General features: G+C 52.0%; 1 protein-coding gene across 1 annotated transcript; it reads left to right on the top strand.

The window, feature by feature from the left end:
• Positions 1 to 13,262: 13,262 nt before the first annotated feature.
• LOC141846924 (phenolic glucoside malonyltransferase 1-like) lies at positions 13,263 to 14,831 on the top strand. Its single transcript, XM_074734949.1, has one exon. The coding sequence runs from the start codon at positions 13,333 to 13,335 to the stop codon at positions 14,662 to 14,664; it is 1,332 nt and encodes a 443-aa protein (XP_074591050.1). The 5' UTR covers positions 13,263 to 13,332; the 3' UTR covers positions 14,665 to 14,831.
• Positions 14,832 to 17,831: the final 3,000 nt, after the last annotated feature.

Below are 17,831 nucleotides of genomic sequence, written 5' to 3'. Positions count from 1 at the left end.
AATCGCCCATTCGGCGATGAACTGGCCGAATCGACCCACGCGGCCATCGCTTGGCCGACTCGACCATTCGGCGGTCCTCCGGCCGAATCTCCTATTCGGCTGACTCCTATGACTCCTATCTGAATCGCCCATTTGGGCATGTCCTCGCCTAACCACTCATCAGCCGAATGGCCCATTCGGCCACCCTCTGGCCGAATCGGCCATGTGACCCTTCCTTCTTCGCTTAGGCTGTGAAGCACTTGGATGCTGAAAGCCTCGCCTCATGTGTCCGATAGCACGCCGTATCGACCAAGCGCCCTACAGTGCCCTGGTACACCTCATCATGATCTCTGACAAACCCACGCCCTCATTCATTAAGACTATCTCTAATTTGCCTGTACGGATGGTGACAAGATAACACTTTACCGGCGATGGGACAGGGAACTCGATTGTTCCTGCCACCTCATTAATCATGATGGGACATTCCTTAAATGACGACGTGATAGGTATGCACGCTCATCCCCTCCTTAAAATGACCACTCCATGTTGCAGGTAACTCTCTCTCGACCTCTCCCAACTTCTTCAACTTCTGTTCCTTTTACGCTCGAGCTACTGTTCATCTTCTTCCTCCCACCGTCCCTGACTTGAGCGTCGGAGTGGTCGCGTCAGGGCACCCCCTGGCCTTCCCACTGACGTTCTTTGTGTGCGCAGGTCCCTGAGCCCCTGAAGCTTTTCCTGTTCCCCGCCAGCTCCGACGAAGCTCCTGGCGACCCTAAAGTTCCCATCGCCCTCAGCTCCCCCTACTGTTCCGTTTCCACGGCGAGGAAGGTCCGGTGACGTGTCCAGAAGCAGTTCTCAATCGGAACATAATTTGGCGCCGTCTGTGGGAAGCTTCTTAGCCCAGATTTGAGATGTCGACGGACGAACCCCCTCAACCTCGCCTTCTCACCATGACGCAGGAGGATTTTGATAGGGCGGTGGTCGCCGCCGTCCTAGCAGTCTCCAGGCAACAACCGCAGGTACCAGATGCCCCCTCAAGACCTCGTTCTTTCTCCGATGAAGCCCCACCGGCACCGGCACCGGCCCCGGCACGCCGATTGTTTGAGCCCGCAGAGGCCCACCAGGATCAGGCCCATCAGGCCCAGGTCCCCTCCAGCTCCAGCCCCCCAGACTTAAGTTCATCAGGCCCAAGCCTACCAAGCCCCGGCTCATCTGGCCAAGAGCCAGGCTCGACCCTATGTTTATGAAGACTACGGCGGGATGTCCGTAGAATCTGCAGTGGCCCGGACCCCACCCCGTCTTCCTGCACGTGGCAAGGGCCCGTGTCCCGATGAAGGCGGCAGCTCTCACAAATCTCCTTTTGCCCCATGAATTCTAGAGGAGGAACTCCCACGTCACTTTCACGCCCCTCAACTTGCAGATTACACCGGAGCAACTGATCCGGAAGACCATTTGGGGAAATTTGAGAATGCCGCCATGTTACATCAGTACACCGATGCCATCAAATGCCGAGTTTTTCTCACCACCTTGGCCGGCGCGGCGGTCCGCTGGTTCAACCATCTGCCGCCAGCATCCATATGCTCTTTCAATGACTTTTGAAGCTCCTTTCTAAGGCACTTCGCCACCAGCCGAGCTTACCGAAAGACTGTGATGGACCTTTTTTCCATCAAACAGAAATCCAAGGAGTCACTCAAGGAGTACGTGCGCAGATTCAATCAGGGGGCGCAGGAAGTCCCAGCCGCTCCATCAGAGGTCCTTGTCAGTGCCTTTTCCCAGGGATTGATAGAGAGGGATTTCTTTCGGTCTCTCATCAAGAAGCCTCCCGAGAACTTCGACATGCTGCTGACCCGAGCCGACAAGTACATACACGTAGAAGAAGCTCAATCGGCTCGGCGCATAAACTCCGACGCTTCCTCCCACGGTGGTCCGAGTCGACAGCCTGCTCCGGCCGTTCGAAGTGAACACCGCCATCCGCCTCAACCACTCAGGAGACCGGAGCCGGAGCATCCAACTAGACCGGCAGGTGGCCCTCGCGCCATACAAGCAGTGGATTCCCGGCCCACTCAACCGTCGGGGCCTTCACGATGGCTGCCCCGTTTCTGCGCGTATCATCGATCGCGGACTCACGATACGCGGGATTGCCATCAGTATGCCCGGGTCCTCCGGGAGTCAGAAGAACAACGCTCGGGGAGGGCGGCACCTGCCCCCCAACCCCGGCGGGAGACCCACACTCAGGCCGCTCCTCTACCTCCGCCACCCTCTCCTCGGGCCGCCTACAAGCGCCACCGTTCTCCGAGAGAACTCACTCCCCCAATGCAGAATGAGGGGGACCGCAGTCAGGGATCCGGCCCCCGTGATCCTCGAGCCGGCAATCAAGATAACGCCCCCCGAGGCAATATCCTCATGATTACGGGGGGCGCTACGGATGGAGACTCCAACCGAGCCAGGAAGGCCCACAGCCGACAGCTGGAAGTCTGCGGTGTGGCCGGAGGAAGCAGAGGAGACGGACCCATTATCGGATTCGGGCCACAAGATTTGGAGGGAGTGGAAACTCCTCATGACGACGCGCTGGTCATAAAGGCCACCATAGCCAATTATGATATCTCCCGAGTGTTTGTCGACACTGGCAGCTTCGTCAACATCATCTTCAAGACAGCCTTTGATCAGATGCAGATTGATGAAGCTGATCTGGAGCCGATGGCCACCTCTCTATATGGCTTCACAGGGAACGAAGTTCGCCCCCTTGGGACAGATCCGCCTCGCTATCTCCCTAGGCGAGGAACCAGCTCGAAGGACGAGGTATTGTTTCTTCACTATAGTGGATGCGCCTTCTTCTTATAATGTGATACTAGGTCGACCGACACTCGGCGCTTTCTCGGCCGTCGTATCCACCTACCATCAGAAGATCAAGTTTCCAGTGGGAGACTTAGTCGGGGAGGCGCGAGGCAACCAGCTGACTGCACGACGTTGTTATGTCGACGCGGTCCGGATGGAAGCTAGAAAGTCCCGACGGACCCAAGGAGCTGAAGTGCACGCAGTACAAGAGGTGTCGAACCCTCGTGTTGCAGCCGAGAAGGAGCTCTTACAAGTATGCCCCGACCGCCCGGAGACAACTGTGCAAGTGGCCGCCGAACTGCCAACCGAACTGAAGCTAGAACTGGCCGAATGCCTCCGTCGGAATCAGGATGTTTTCGCCTGGACTCCAACAGACCTCACGGGAGTTTCCCCTTCCGTCGCCATCCACCGCCTCAACGTCCTTCCGGGTGCCCGCCCCGTCAAACAGAAGCGACGACACTTCGGCCCCGAGCAGAACAAAGTGATCCGAGAAGAAGTACAAAAGCTGCTGAAGGCCGGATACATCAAGGAGGTGCACTTCCCTACTTGGCTGTCCAATGTAGTGCTGGTGCCGAAGCCAGGGAACAAATGGCGGGTCTGCGTGGATTTCAGAGATTTAAACAAGGCCTGTCCGAAGGATTGTTATCCGCTGCCTAGGATTGATCAATTGGTTGACTCCACCTCTGGGTGCGAATACATATGTATGCTAGATGCTTATCAGGGGTATCATCAAATCCCCCTTTCTATAGACAACCAAGATAAGGTCAGTTTCATAACGGCAGATGAAACTTTTTGTTATACTGTGATGTCATTCGGACTAAAGAACGCCGGAGCCACTTATCAACGGTTGATGGACAAAATCTTTCGTCATCAACAAGGCCGTAACATTGAAGTATATGTGGATGACATACTGGTTAAGTCCGAGAAAGGAGGCTCCCTTATTTCTGACATAGAAGAAACCTGCAGCACTCTGCGCCGCTATGGCCTAAAACTGAATCCAGCTAAGTGTCTATTCGGAGTCCGAGTGGGAAAATTCCTTGGCTACATCGTGACCGAGGAAGGGATCGAAGCCAATCCGGACAAAGTGCAGGCACTATCCCAGATGTCCCCACCACGCAATCTCAGGGAAGCACAGAAGCTGATGGGCCGGATCACCGCACTCTCCCGATTCATCTCCAGATCAGCGGAACGCAGCCTTCCCTTCTTGAAGGTCTTGAAGAGGGCACAGAAGTTCGAGTGGAACGAAGACTGTGACAGGGCATTCTCTGAGCTCAAAGAGTACCTCTCCCAACTCCCTCGGCTCGCCAAGCCTTCTCCAGGCGAGCCACTGTGGATGTACCTATCAGCCTCTCACTCTGCTGCCAGCTCCGTACTAGTAAAACAGGAAGGTCAGTCTCAGCTTCCCATTTATTTCTCCAGTCACCTTTTCAAAGATGCAGAGACCAGATACTCCAACCTGGAGAAGCTGGCGTGGATGCTTGTTCTGTCCGTTCGGAAGCTGCGCCCATACTTCTTATCTCATCCGGTCACAGTCATGACCAACAGCAACCTGGGCCGGCTGCTCACAAAGCCAGAAATCTCCGGACGACTCGTCAAATGGACCGTGGAACTTGGGGAATATGACATTCAATATCAACCCCGGACTGCCATCAAGGCTCAGGCCTTAGCTGACTTTCTCACCGAGATACCCGAAGGGGAGCCGGAGCAGATATGGAAGGTGTACATAGACGGATCCTCCAACAGACAAGGGAGCGGAATCGGGGTCGTCTTAATCTCTCCCCAAGAGGAAGAGATTCGGCTCTCCATCAGACTGAGTTTTCGAGCCTCTAACAATGAAGCCGAATATGAGGCTGTGCTTGCTGGTCTTCAGGCAGCCAAGCGGATGGGAGCCGCCCGGGTCCAGCTGCATTCCGATTCCCAACTAGTAGCGCAACAGGTGGAAGGGGGCTATGGAATTCACAATGATCGACTCCGCCGATATGCCGAGGCATTTGCAAAAATGAAGGCGGAGTTCAAGGAGGTGACCCTGCTGAAGATTCCCCGGACCGAAAATGGCAAGGCAGATGAATTAGCCCGACTGGCGAGCTCTATAACAGAATGGCATCAAGAAGGACCGATTGCTCAAATCTCCTTTATAGCCCAAATTGATCAGGCCCTGGCTCCAGCCGAATTGGACGATTGGAGAAGCCCTCTCCTGAACTTCCTCCAAACAGGCGCCACCCCTTCTGACCCTGATCTGGCCAAAGTACTCCGAAGGCGCGCGACCCGGTTCACACTTGTAGGAGATCAGCTATACCGGCGCGCCTTCTCCCGTCCTCTGCTCAAATGTTTGGGGCCAGAAGATGCTGATTATGTTTTGCGGGAGGCACACCAAGGATGTTGCGGCAATCACCCAGGGGGAAGATCGCTGGCCCGAAAGATTCTGTTGGCTGGGTACTTCTGGCCAACTCTCCAAGCTGATGCGGCAAAGTTAGTCTCAACCTGCCTGCATTGCCAAAAATACCAAAGTTTCTCGCGACGACCGACGGAGATGTTGAAGGCCTCCACTACCTCGTGCCCTTTTGACCAATGGGGCATGGACATTGTGGGACCCTTTCCGGCGGGGCCGCAACAGAAGAAGTTCCTTCTCGTCGCCGTGGACTACTTCTCTAAGTGGGTCGAAGCTGAAGCCCTCGCCCGCATCACCGAGGAGGCCGTCATCAAGTTCCTATGGAAGAACATCATCTGTCGGTATGGTATCCCACAGCGATTAGTCTCCGACAACGACCGACAATTCCAAGGAAAAAAGATTCAAACCTGGTGCCAAGGGCTAGGGATCCAACAGGCCTTCACTTCCGTAGCCTACCCACAAGCCAATGGTCAAGCCGAAGTCACCAATCGGGAGATATTGCGCGGGTTGAAGACCAAGTTAGATCACGAAGGAGGCAGCTGGGTGGAGGAGCTACCGTGTGTACTGTGGGCCTACCGGACCACGCCGAGGGAGAGCACCGGCATGACACCGTTCCACTTGGTGTATGGAGGAGAGGTCGTAGTGCCAATGGAGGTGGGAGTCCCATCAGACAGAAGAAGGCTCTACGACGAAGACAACGGGGAGCGTCGAAGGATGGAACTGGACCTCATCACTGAAGACAGAGACCGAGCCGCCTCTCGACTCACGGCCTACCGACAGAGAATGTGCGCCACCTACAACCGACGAGTGATCCCCAGGTCATTCCAAGTAGGCGACTTGGTGTGGAAGAAGGCGAAGCCGGCGGGCGACGTGGGCAAACTCGAACCACCCTGGGAAGGCCCTTACCGGGTAGTCAAGAAGACGAGCTCCGGCGCCTACTACCTCACCGACCCGGATGGCAAGGACTTGATCAGGCCCTGGAACGCCACGCATCTCCGGCCTTACCATACTTAGCATCTTCTAGCGCCAAACTTCACTGTATGTCTTATTGCATTTCCTATACTTAATGACAGTGATGTTTTCTACAGGCCCTCCCCGTGCCAAGGCTCTTCAGGACTCGAACGTAGTCGCGGATTGAGCCAAATTAGGTCTCGGACCTACTCCATCGACAATAATTAGGTCTCGGACCTACTCCATCGACAAAATTAGGTCTCGGATCTAACGTAGGTCTCGGACCTACTCCATCAACAATACTTAGGTCTCGGAGCCTCGGACCTACTCCATCAGACCTACTCCATCGACAATACTTAGGTCTCGGACCTACTCCATCGACATTACTTAGGTCTCGGACCTGCTCCATCGACAAACGCCCTCTTCAGGGCTCAACCTCCACCGACTCGGACAAAGGCACGGATGGAGCATACGACCATCTTCTCCTTGGTCCTCGCTATCCAGATTCGGAGGCGAGTATGCACCGAGCTCTGGGGGTCCAGCCTCACCTGCAATTATACCTCCTCCGTTTGTGGATAATGAAGCCTACAAAGGTATGGTCCCCCGGACATCGGGATTACTCAGGGATAAGGAACTACTCTACCTTGTGCTTCCCCGCTCGCCGAGTGCTATGCCAACTCGGCGATCCCGACGGGCGACTCAGGAACAGACCACATTCGGCCGCTCGTTGAGCTTGGCAAACAACTCATTCACCACTCGTCGGCGTGCCTCACTTGACCAGGCATAGCCAAACCCGAATGGCCAAGGCACACGGCCTCAGACCTCGCCCCTTCACGGCGCTCGGAAAAAGACTTAGTTCCCTGGCGCTCCCCTCTCAATCTAAGTTTCATTCTTCCTTTCCCCGATGCGGCCCTTCTACCTCTTCGATTCGGACTAAGTGCATGATGTACGAGAGCCAAAGAAAATATTCAAAGGAACAGAAAACGAAAAGGTCATCCATAAAATTTTCATTCATATATCAAAATTTTTACAGCGAAGAGGCCGGGGCCGGATACATTTACTTCTTTCTCTTTCCCTTTCCCTTACCGGTCGGAGGTTTCTTCACAACTGCGGAAGTGGTCCGGTCCGACTCGGCAGTTCCTTCCATACCTCCTGAGGGTCTAGCTAGTCGAAGGCTTCGTTCGGGATAACCACGCCCGCCGCCTGAAGCTGCCTCAGTGCACCCTCGAAGCCGGACTGAAGCATATTGGTAGTCCGCTCCAAAAACTGGTCAGTGAACTCCTTGGACTTCAGCCAGGCTTCCTTGGTCACCTCGAGTCGCTCCTCTTCACTGACCTTGTAGGCAGCGAGCTCATTCCGTGCATCGGCCGAAACGCCTTCGACCACCTTAGCCGACTCAGTTAAGTTAGCTAACTGTTTCTTCAGCTGAGTGACCTCCTCGGTCAGCTTGACAATTCGCTCCTTCAAACCCCTTAGACTCATCACAAGCAAAGTCCAAGTCGACACACTTCTGGTCCAGTTGAATATTCAAGTCTCTTATTTCTTCCTCCTGCTTAGCCAGCCGGTTGTCTTGGCTAACCAACTGGTCCTTCTTCTGCTTCAACTCTTCCTGGACCTCCTGTTCTTGGGTCCGAGCTTCTTGCAGCTCCCGTTCTAAGTTTTCAGCCCTGTCCTCGGCTGTGAGCTGCTGTGCTCTAGCTAGACTGGCCTGGTGCTGATGTTGGTCAGCCACCAATCGGGCTACTTGTAGCTCCTTGACCAGGTCTGATTCCTTGGCCTGCAACTCAGCTACCTGTTCCTCCAAGGAGCGCAATTGGGCTTGATGCTGAGGTTGGCTGGCGGCCGATCGAGCTGCTTCAAGCTCCTTGGTCAAATCCGCTTCCCTGGCCTTCAGCTCAGCCACCTGTTCCTCCAAGGAACGCAATTGGTCTTGATGCTGGGGTTGGCTGACGGCTGATCGGGCTGCTTCGAGCTCCTTAATCAGTTCGGCTTCCTTGGTCTTCAGCTCGACCACCTGCCCCTCCAGGAAGTTAAAATGACGGTAGATGTCGGGCAGGCGGTTGTGCATCTCCATGTTTTCGGTCAGGACCTGCATTGTATACATTAGCTCAATCTACCTGGTATAAGAAAGGAGGTAAGAGTCTGAAGAAGACTTACTCGAATCAGGCTGTATGCATTGCGGCTGGTCATGTCCGATAACGTCAAAGGGGCGTAGTATGCAGAACCCCGAAGCTCGCGAGTTCGGTCAATGATATCGTTAATGTCTTCTCGCCTGAATGGAGCATCTGCCGGAATCGGAGGCAACCGAACATCTGCTGGTGGAAATATGCCCCCTGGGTAGATCCCTGCCGCACCAGGGGGACAAACTGCCGCCGCATAAACAACAGGGCGAGGCGACTCTTGCCTGGTGGTACGAGGAGTAGTCTTCCTCGGCGCCGGGCTTGGAACCACGTCCGCTACCTGGTCCGAGTCCAACATAGGAGCCGAAGGAGTAGCAGTCGGGCCTCCGCTTGCCGCTTCCTCAGGCTCCTCCCTTCGGGGCAATGAAGCCACCGCCGGCTCCTCGCTGGAACCCGCCACCGGCACCCGCCTCTCCGGTAACGGTTCTGAATCTGCAGGCCCGGTCCTTTCCGGTATTGGTTCAGGTCCAGCAGCTGCTGTGGCTGAAGTTGGTTCATGAACTGGTGCTGCATCCGTCTCCATGGTCACCCGCCTGGGTTCGCCCACAGGCAAAACTGAACCCCGAGCTGATCCGGCTGCTGAATGCGCCGGTGATTCGGCACGCGCTGACGATACCCGCGCTGCCGTTCGCCCTTCGGCCCTCGCACTTGATTCGACGCCTGGTGTAACTTCGGCTGCCCTCCGGGGACTTGATTGTTTCTTTTTCTTCGGCTTGGTCGGCGGTTCGGGCCTAGCCTTCTGCTTCAACTTACCCTCCTCGACCACAGGAGGACGTGGTCGAGACGCCGGTTCGTCAGTAGGCTCATTGATGGTCAGCGCCTTGGGCCTTCGGAGCCCTCTCGCGCGGCTCCTCCACTCGGGGCCGCTTGGCCTTAGGGGCCTTCTCGCGGGTCCCCTCCGTTGGGGGCCGCTTGGCGACTCGGCTGGATGGCGCAACCGAATGGGACCTTGTCTCCGGATCCGCCGCCTACCGAACGACTGGCGGCTGAGGCCGCTGCCGCCGGACTCCCTTCAGAAGGGCCGGGAGTCGTCAACTTCTGGAAGACGCGCGGTCCCACTTTATGAATTTGTTCGTTGACGCCGCTCATCCAAAGATCCTCTGCAAAAAGCCAAGACACACATGAAATTAGAAATCAACGGACTAAGGTAGCGATACTATCTTACCCAGTGGCTGAGATAACTCCGCAGCTATTGGGCTTAAGCCTGCCCGAAACAGGAGACCCTCCTCGCCGATCAGCCGCTCCACATGGAACTTTAAGCCATCCAACACTTCCGAAGCCATTGAGTAGGCGGCATCCTTCTTGTAGGCCCTCAGTCGAGGAGGAAGCGGGAGTTCGTCCTGCCACTCGGCTACGTGAAAAGGACTTGGGGGACGGACAAAGAAGAACTTGGTCTTCCAGAATTTAAGGGAAGAGGGGTACTCGGCGAGGAAATTGAGTCCGGGCCGGGCATTAAGATAGAAAACTCCACTCTCCTTCTTTTTCGGATAGAAAAAGTAATGGAAAACGGTTGGATTCAAGGGGATCCCGTAGACCTTAAAGACCAGACAGACACAGCTCAGAAGGCGGAAGGAGTTGGGGGCCAACTGATTGACGGGGACCCCGAAATACCCAGCAACCCTTATGGAAAACTCTGGGATGGGGAATCGCAACCCTCCCTCCAGTTGGTCTTGGAAGAAGGTCTGAAAGCCAAGGGCGGTAGGTGGGGCCGGTGATGACGCTTGGGAACCTTAATCTTATACTGGCGGGGGATCTCGTACTGGAGCCTCACCGCCGACCTAGACGCTCTATCAAACATAGAAACCGCTGGACTCAAACCAAGCACTGTCGGACTTCGACATCCCTACCAACCTAGCACCAGACACTGAACCAACTCAAGAAAAAACCACAGAAGAAAGAAGAACGGGGCTTACACGGAAAGGGTCGCCGGAGAAGAAGGGTCTGGAAGCGGAGACGACAGCGCATTGGCGAAAACGTGGACAACGGCGAAAACGCGGACAACGGCGAAAGCACTCAAAGGCCAGGAAACCAAATGTCTCGCTGAAGTATGTCGCCACCCGTATATACGGAAACCCTACCTCACCACGGCCGTCCGATCGGGCGGCAGGAAAAAGGCGGGATTCGACATCCACCGTCGGATGATCGCGGCTTCCCAAGCGAATCCGCTGACGTCAGGAAGACGATTCGAAGAATCACGTCGGTCCGCACACCTCCTTAATTGTCTGTCTTGGAAAAGACAGCGGCCCTCTCTGCGCATGCTCGCCGCCATTCCTCCCATTAATGCGTCCAACAGCATAATGACAGGTGTCCTCCGCTGATTAGTCTCTCTCCGATCGATATGACTGCACAGCTGTCTCGCTCACCTGGCCGAACGAAGTCTCTAGACCAGACTCAAACTCGAGCCTGACTCGGTCTAGTCAGTTCGACTCACGCTCCCTTCGACTAGACTAGTGGGGAGGCTTATGTTACGGGTATAATCCGAGGGGCCCTTGGTCAGACTCGAGTCCAAGTCTGGTCCCACCCTATGGGCCCAGCCAGCCGAATTGGTGAACTTGATTGGTCAAGTCACTTAATATCGAAGTATACCATTCGGCTATTTACTGGCCGATCTATTTACTGGCCGGCAGTCACCCCTTCGGCAGTGCCGAATCGCTCGTTCGGCAGCGATCAATCCCATTCGGCAGTGACCTCGCCGAATCGCCCATTCGCCGAAATCACCCATTCGGCAACGCCCTTGCCGAATCGCTCATCAGCCGAATGGCCCATTCGGCCACCCTCTGGCCGAATCGGCCATGTGACCCTTCCTTCTTCACTTGGGCTGTGAAGCACTTGGATGCTGAAAGCCTCGCCTCATGTGTCCGATAGCACGCCGGATCGACCAAGTGACCTACAGTGCCCTGGTACACCTCATCATGATCTCTGACAAGCCCACGCCCCCATTAATTAATACTATCTCTCCACTGCCTGCACGGATGGTGACAAGATAACGCTTTACCGGCGATGGAACAAGGAACTCGATTGTTCCTGCCACCTCATTAATCATGATGGGACGTTCCTTAAATGATGACGTGACAGGTATGCACACTCATCTCCTCCTTAAAACGACTATTCCCCTGAGCGGCGGATGCACTTGCTGATGGTGCCTTCACGACCGGCCGGCGGATGCACTTGCTGATGGTGGCTTCATGATCGGCCGGCGGATGCACTTGCTGATGGTGGCTTCATGACCGGCTGCTGCACTCGCTGATGGTGGCAGTTGATAGGATGGCTTCCTGAGCGGCGGATACACGTGCTGATAGTGGCGGTTGACACGGAGGCTTCATGAGTGGTGAGGAGGATGACGGAGCCTTCCTGAGAGACATGGAGGATGATGGAGCGCTGATGCACCTACTGGAGAGGCTTGTCATTGGGGGCGCCCCATGAGCCGATGATACATGAGTAGGTGACGGCAGACGACACGCCGAGGATGATTACAGTTGCTGGGCGGGACACCCTCATCTTCATGAGGTGGCATGTAGACGTGAGGAGGACATCAGATGCTGGGTTTGGTTATTTTGTACACATGAGTAGAGTGTGAGACAGATGAGTATGGTATTCATGAGAGCACATGTACAGCATACCTGTGGTGTCAACTCAGATCTGACAGTTCGTCAGACATGATATGAGTCGACATCATAGGAGCTCCTGTATGGTTGTGCAGTTCTTTTGATGATATACATATTTACCTTTCATCAAAAAAAAAATGTAAGTCTCTCCAGACTTTTTCTCAACTTCTTCTCCTCTCCTTAACGCTCAAGGGCTCTCTGTCACTGTTCATCTTCTTCCTCCCGCTGTTCCTAACTTGAGCGTCAGAGTGGTCGCGCTAGGGCACCCCTGACCTTCCCACTGACGTTCTCTGTGTTCACAGGTCCTCTAAGTCCTTGAAGCTCCCCTACTCCCATCTAGCTCTGACGAAGCTCCAGGCGACCTCGAAGCTACCATCGCCCTCAGCTCCTCCTCCTCCTGCCCTACTCCCACGGCGAGGGAGGTCCGGTGACGTGTCCAGACGCAGTTCTCTACCGGAACAATGATCGTATGGTTGACTGTGTAAAACTGCTAAAATGACAGATTCTACTTTTTACAGAATAAAATAAATTAAAAGCAATATAAATGATTCATGGCTAGAAATGAATTGACAGGGTAAGAAATTCAAATCTTAAGAAAACTCTGAAAAAAATATGTATATAGTGTATTTATTTATATATCTGATTTTTTTTAAATTTAATTTTTATTAAATAATTATTTAAAATCTATAAAATAATATTATTTAATTATTCTAAGTATATTTTATTTTTTATACATTATATTTTAAATACCACATTTGATTAATTAAATTGAGTACATTAAACTAATTGAGAAGTTTTAGTTAAGTTAATCGATTACATTAAGCATGTTATTCAAATTAGGGGGTCAATTCGGATGAGTTAAATCAAAATAAGGAGACACATATCTGCATGTGATGTTGCTTCGATAGATCATGAGTTAAACTATACTCATCTGATTTATTCTGATAGATAAATCAGGAAGAAAAATTAATTTATCTTCAAAATTAATAAAATAAAATTTAAACATCTAAATTATAAAAAATAATAAATGTCAAAAGAAGTGATCATAATAATTATGTTATAAATCTATTTAATAAATTAATTAAGAAATGTTTTTAAAATTAATAGATGAAATATGAACATCTTATTATATCTTCAATCATGGATCGTCACATCGTCACTGGCCAGCATGAAATCATTATTATCTCCGGGCTGTCGCTGTCCTGCTCCGAAGTCAAACTTGGCAACTAGGTAAACCTTAGAGGACAACAGCAAATAACAAAACACCAAATATATAATAAACAAAAACTCTGGCCTGCCCTATAAATTAATGCTGTCAAAGAGATGGTAAGCGTCAAGGTCCAAATCCCGACTCCCCCCGGACAGCGTCGGCGCGTGAAATCCTATCTCCACCATGCCTGAAGTAGCATCGGGAGTCAGAATCCTCGAGAGCTCTGGAGTTGCTCCTCCGCCGGGAACGGTGCCCGAATCCTCTCTCCCGTTCACCTTTTTTGACATCGGGTGGCTTTACTCTGGACCAGTGCAACGCGTTTTCTTCTACCCCTTCCCTCACCCGACCTCCTACTTCCTCGACTCCGTCCTCCCCACTCTCAAGTCCGCCCTCTCTGCCACTCTTCGGGAATTCTTCCCTCTCGCCGGAAAGATCCGCCTCGCCCCTGGGAGCGACACCAGGTACGAGCTACACTACGCGGAGGGTGACTCTGTTTCCTTCACCGTCGCCGAGCATGATGGAGACTTCGGCCAACTCTCGGGGAGCCACGCACGGGAATACACCGGGATAGTTCCCTTGATCCCCCAACTGCCTGAGCCCGACGATGGCGGGCGGAAGGTGATGGCCGTGCAGGTGACTCTGTTCCCAAACAGAGGCGTGGTCGTGGCCGTGACCGTCCACCACGCCGCATGCGACGGCTCCAGCTCGACCCAGTTCGTGGCGTCCTGGGCGTGTAGAACAGCGGGGAAAGAAAAGGTGGCGCCGGCGCCGCCTTTCTTCGATCGCAGCTCGGTTCCCAATCCTAATGATGTGTACTCCAAGTTCTTTAACAGCCTCGCATCCAACGCTCAATCCATTGAGTCGATGATGATTCAGTTCGCTCCGCCGGACGCCTTCGTCGGCACTGTCACCCTAAAGTCGGACGACATCCGAAAGCTCAAGGAGGCGGTCTCCTCCGAAGCTAACTCCTTCCGCTGCTCCACCATCTTGGTGGCCTACGCCTATGCGTGGGTTTGCCTCGTCAAAGCGCGAGTCTACGACGAGGACAAGACCGTTCACTTTGCATTTCCTGGAAACTGCAGGGAACGGCTGCAGCCGCCGCTCCCGGCAGAGTACTTCGGGAACTGCATCGGTGGCTACTTCGCGGAGGCGAAGGCCGGCGACCTCGCGGGAGAGGATGGCTTTCTGAGGGCGGCTCGAATTCTCGGAGAAGCCTTCGAGCGGTTCAAAGCCGGCCCGGTAAAAGACGCAGAGAAGTGGCCGGAGAAGTACCAGGAGATTGCGTTGCAGCAGCCGCTAAGCGTGGCCGGGTCGCCGAGGTTCAAGGTCTATGACGTGGACTTCGGGTGGGGACGACCGGCGAAGGTGGACATGCCGTCGATAACATGGGTGGGAGCCATTTCTGTGTCGGAGAGCAGAGACGAGCAAGGCGCAGTCGAGATTGGGCTGGTGCTGTCAAAGCCTGAGATGGAGTCGTTTGCAGCTCACTTCTCCGATGATCTTAAACTATTTTGACATGAATCTCAGCAGCTCTAAACTAAAAGGCGATTCGGGCAGTGATGATTCCGATGTGAGCTTGCAGGCTTCCTACTTCTATGAGCTCGTGTTTTGTTGCTTTCGTATTCAGATTTCACTATGTTTTTATTATGAATTAAGATGAGGCAGAAGCAAATTTATTGTCACATTGAGTAGGTAAATTACGATGAGACAGACTTATTGAAGTAGATAAAGATTGAATCTTAATGAAGCCGAAGTAATGTCCTCCTCCGTAGTGATCAACTGTAACTTCTCAATTTACCTCCTCACAGATGGTCATGAGATCGATTGTATGAAGCCACTGGGATGACAGATTTCACCTTTTACTAAAGAAGAATAGGTATAATCATAACTATCGTAGTAAAATAAGAAAACCTCTCATTTTGCCCCATTTATGTTTTATAATGAGGTCAAACCTCTCAATAACTCATAATAGTTTGTTGAGATAAGCAAATTAGAGATAATTCAGCGTGCATGGTTTAATTGTCAGTTGATATAGGTGGATAATCGATCGATCTACATGTGGCACGATTGAAATAGTCAGAAGTCAAGCGAGATAGTCAAAAGTCAAGCTGAGCTATAGATCAAGGATTCGAGTTGGATCAAACGGAGCTCGAGATCGAGTCTAAATGGATAGGGATGCAATCAAGTTGGGTTTAATCCAAACCCCATTTAGGATTAAGACTTTGACTTAGCCGTTCTTGACTCCCCAAGACTAGGCCACTCCTGCTCTCGACTCCCCAAGACTTAGCCATCCCCGCTCTCGACTCCTTAAGACTCAATCGCTTTCGCTCATGACTCTTTAAGACTTAGTCACTCCCACTTTTGATTCCTCAAGACTCGACCACTCTCGTCCCTGACGACCCAAGCCTTCCTCAAGCCAAAGTAGGAGAGAGATCAGTGACTGAATACATGGCATGACACCCTCAACCATAACATGGTTGCGTGGGGGTAATGAGAGGGTATGACGTGGCCTCTCCTCATCCAAAACGTGACTTAATGGGGGGGGGGGGGGGGGGGGGGGGGGGGGGGGGGGGGGTTGTGGGCATTGTTTTTCCTACTAATAAGGTAATATAAATAAACGTCTTCTCTCATGGACGCAAGTACACTTACAAGCCATCCAGACTTTTCCTCTGTTTTCTACTATTTTCTTTTTCTATACTCCCAGATACCTGACTTGAGTGCTAGAGTGGTTGAGCCCAAGTTCACCTTGGCCTCCACTCTAACTCTCAGTGAGTTTTGTAGAGTTTTGTCTCATTCCTTGCCAGATCATTGAAATTCATTAATCTTGAAGACATTTCACTAGTGGTTCACTTGTCCTCGATCTTAAACATGAATAAATTGGCGTCGTCTGTGAAAAATTCTAAATTGAAATGGTTGACATTGGGGAACCCGTTGATAATCACTAAAGGATGATTTCAACCAACTTATCAGTACCACAGTGTAGGAGATATTACAAAGGCACCCCCTGATGAAACCAGTTTGGCGAAGGTACCCTCAACCGCATCCGTAGTACCTCCAATCCCGAGTCGAGTATCGCCGATATTGATTGAAATTTGTCTATCCCCAATCACGATTCTGGCGAGAATGTCAATATGATAGGAAGAGCGATCCCACGAATCTAGGGCTAGAGAGATGCCTCCCCAAGACCCTAATAGAGGCAAAAGGTCCTCTTTCGGGGGAGAACGGAACACTCGAGGCACCCCTTTTTCTCGGGGCGTCCTTGAAGATGAGCTACCTGTCATTTTTGATCGTCGTAGTTCGGAGAATATATGGGGTAATTAGACCTCGAGAACCACTTGTGTTGATTTAAAAATGTCTCCTTATCGCATCAATATACTGACAACTTTAAGTGTCGAGTCTTCTTGACAACCTTGTCAAGCTTGACACAGAGGTGGTTCAGCCGACTCCCATCGCTTCCATCTGATCGTTCGATGACTTCAAAGCCATCTTCCTACATCACTTCGTTATTAGTAAGCAGTTTCAAAAAAACTCCTCTCAACCTGTTTGCCACAAAGAAAAAGATCCAAGAATGTTGAGGGAGTATATTCAACATTTCAACTGAATCACCCTTGCCCTCCCCTCCGCCATGTTAGAGATGTTGATAAGCGCATTTTCTTAAGGATTGCTAGTAGGAGATTGCTTCAGATCCCTAGTAAAGAAGCCCCCCAACTAATTATGATAGTCTCTTGGGGCGTACCTGTTGAGATCGGTTAGTTCGCTAGAGGGGGTGAATAGCATTTTTTGAATCTTCTTTGATTGTTTTTCTACAAGAGTGTTAGCGGAAGTAAAATATAATAGAGAAAATAATAAATCAACGCTAACCCGGTTCGTTTACTTGGTATCCACCTCCGCAAAGGTGACTAATCCAAGGATCCACACGCACGCACACACCCGCTGCACTATGAATCGTCTCCTTCTCGAAAATCTCGAAGGCGGAGAAACCTTTACAACCTTTTCGTTCTCCTCAAAAATGATGTGAAATAATATTTTGGAGGAGAGGAAGAAAGCAAAGAATCAGAGAACAACAAGTTCTCAAAAGAAGCGCAAAGAGACAAAAGAATGGCTCAATCCTTGCAAAAACTTAAGTTGATCTCGAGCAGGCTTCTTTTATAATTCTTCGACATCAGTCGACTGCTGGCAGGGCCAGTCGACTGATGGTTTCAATCGGCAACAAAATCTTGCATTAAAGCGCATTAAATGCTTTCCATCTTTCTCCAACGTTCAAATATCAGTCGACTGATCCAAGACTAGTCGACTGGCATCAGTCGACTCCAATACTCCAGTCGACTGCCCAGTCGACTCCTGTCTTCCTCTGACTCGATTGATTTTTCTGTGTAAGTCTGATTTATGAGCAGTCGACTGCTGGCAGGGCCAGTCGACTGGTAAAGCTGAAAAATCTCATTTCAGCTTCTCTTGACCTTGACCTTGGCCTTCAAACACCTCCTATAGCCTCGTGCCTCCCCTGGATGCTCCATCATCCTCGCACTAGCTTGAGATGCTTCCATCAGCTTCGTCATGTCAAGTCTTTGCCAAGACCAACCTTGGACTTCTCCTTGCCAAGATTACCCACTTGGATTTTTCTTTTGCCAAGACTTCTCACTTGGACTTTTCTTTTGCCAAGACTTCCCACTTGGACTTTTCTT

Source organism: Curcuma longa, chromosome 16 (assembly GCF_044706935.1).
Source record: "Curcuma longa cultivar G26 ecotype Majalengka, Jawa Barat chromosome 16, ITB_CL_G26_1.1, whole genome shotgun sequence".
Taxonomy (NCBI): Eukaryota; Viridiplantae; Streptophyta; class Magnoliopsida; order Zingiberales; family Zingiberaceae; genus Curcuma; species Curcuma longa.
The sequence above is the reverse complement of the archived record's forward strand: the minus strand, read 5'-3'. Positions and strand labels throughout refer to the sequence as shown.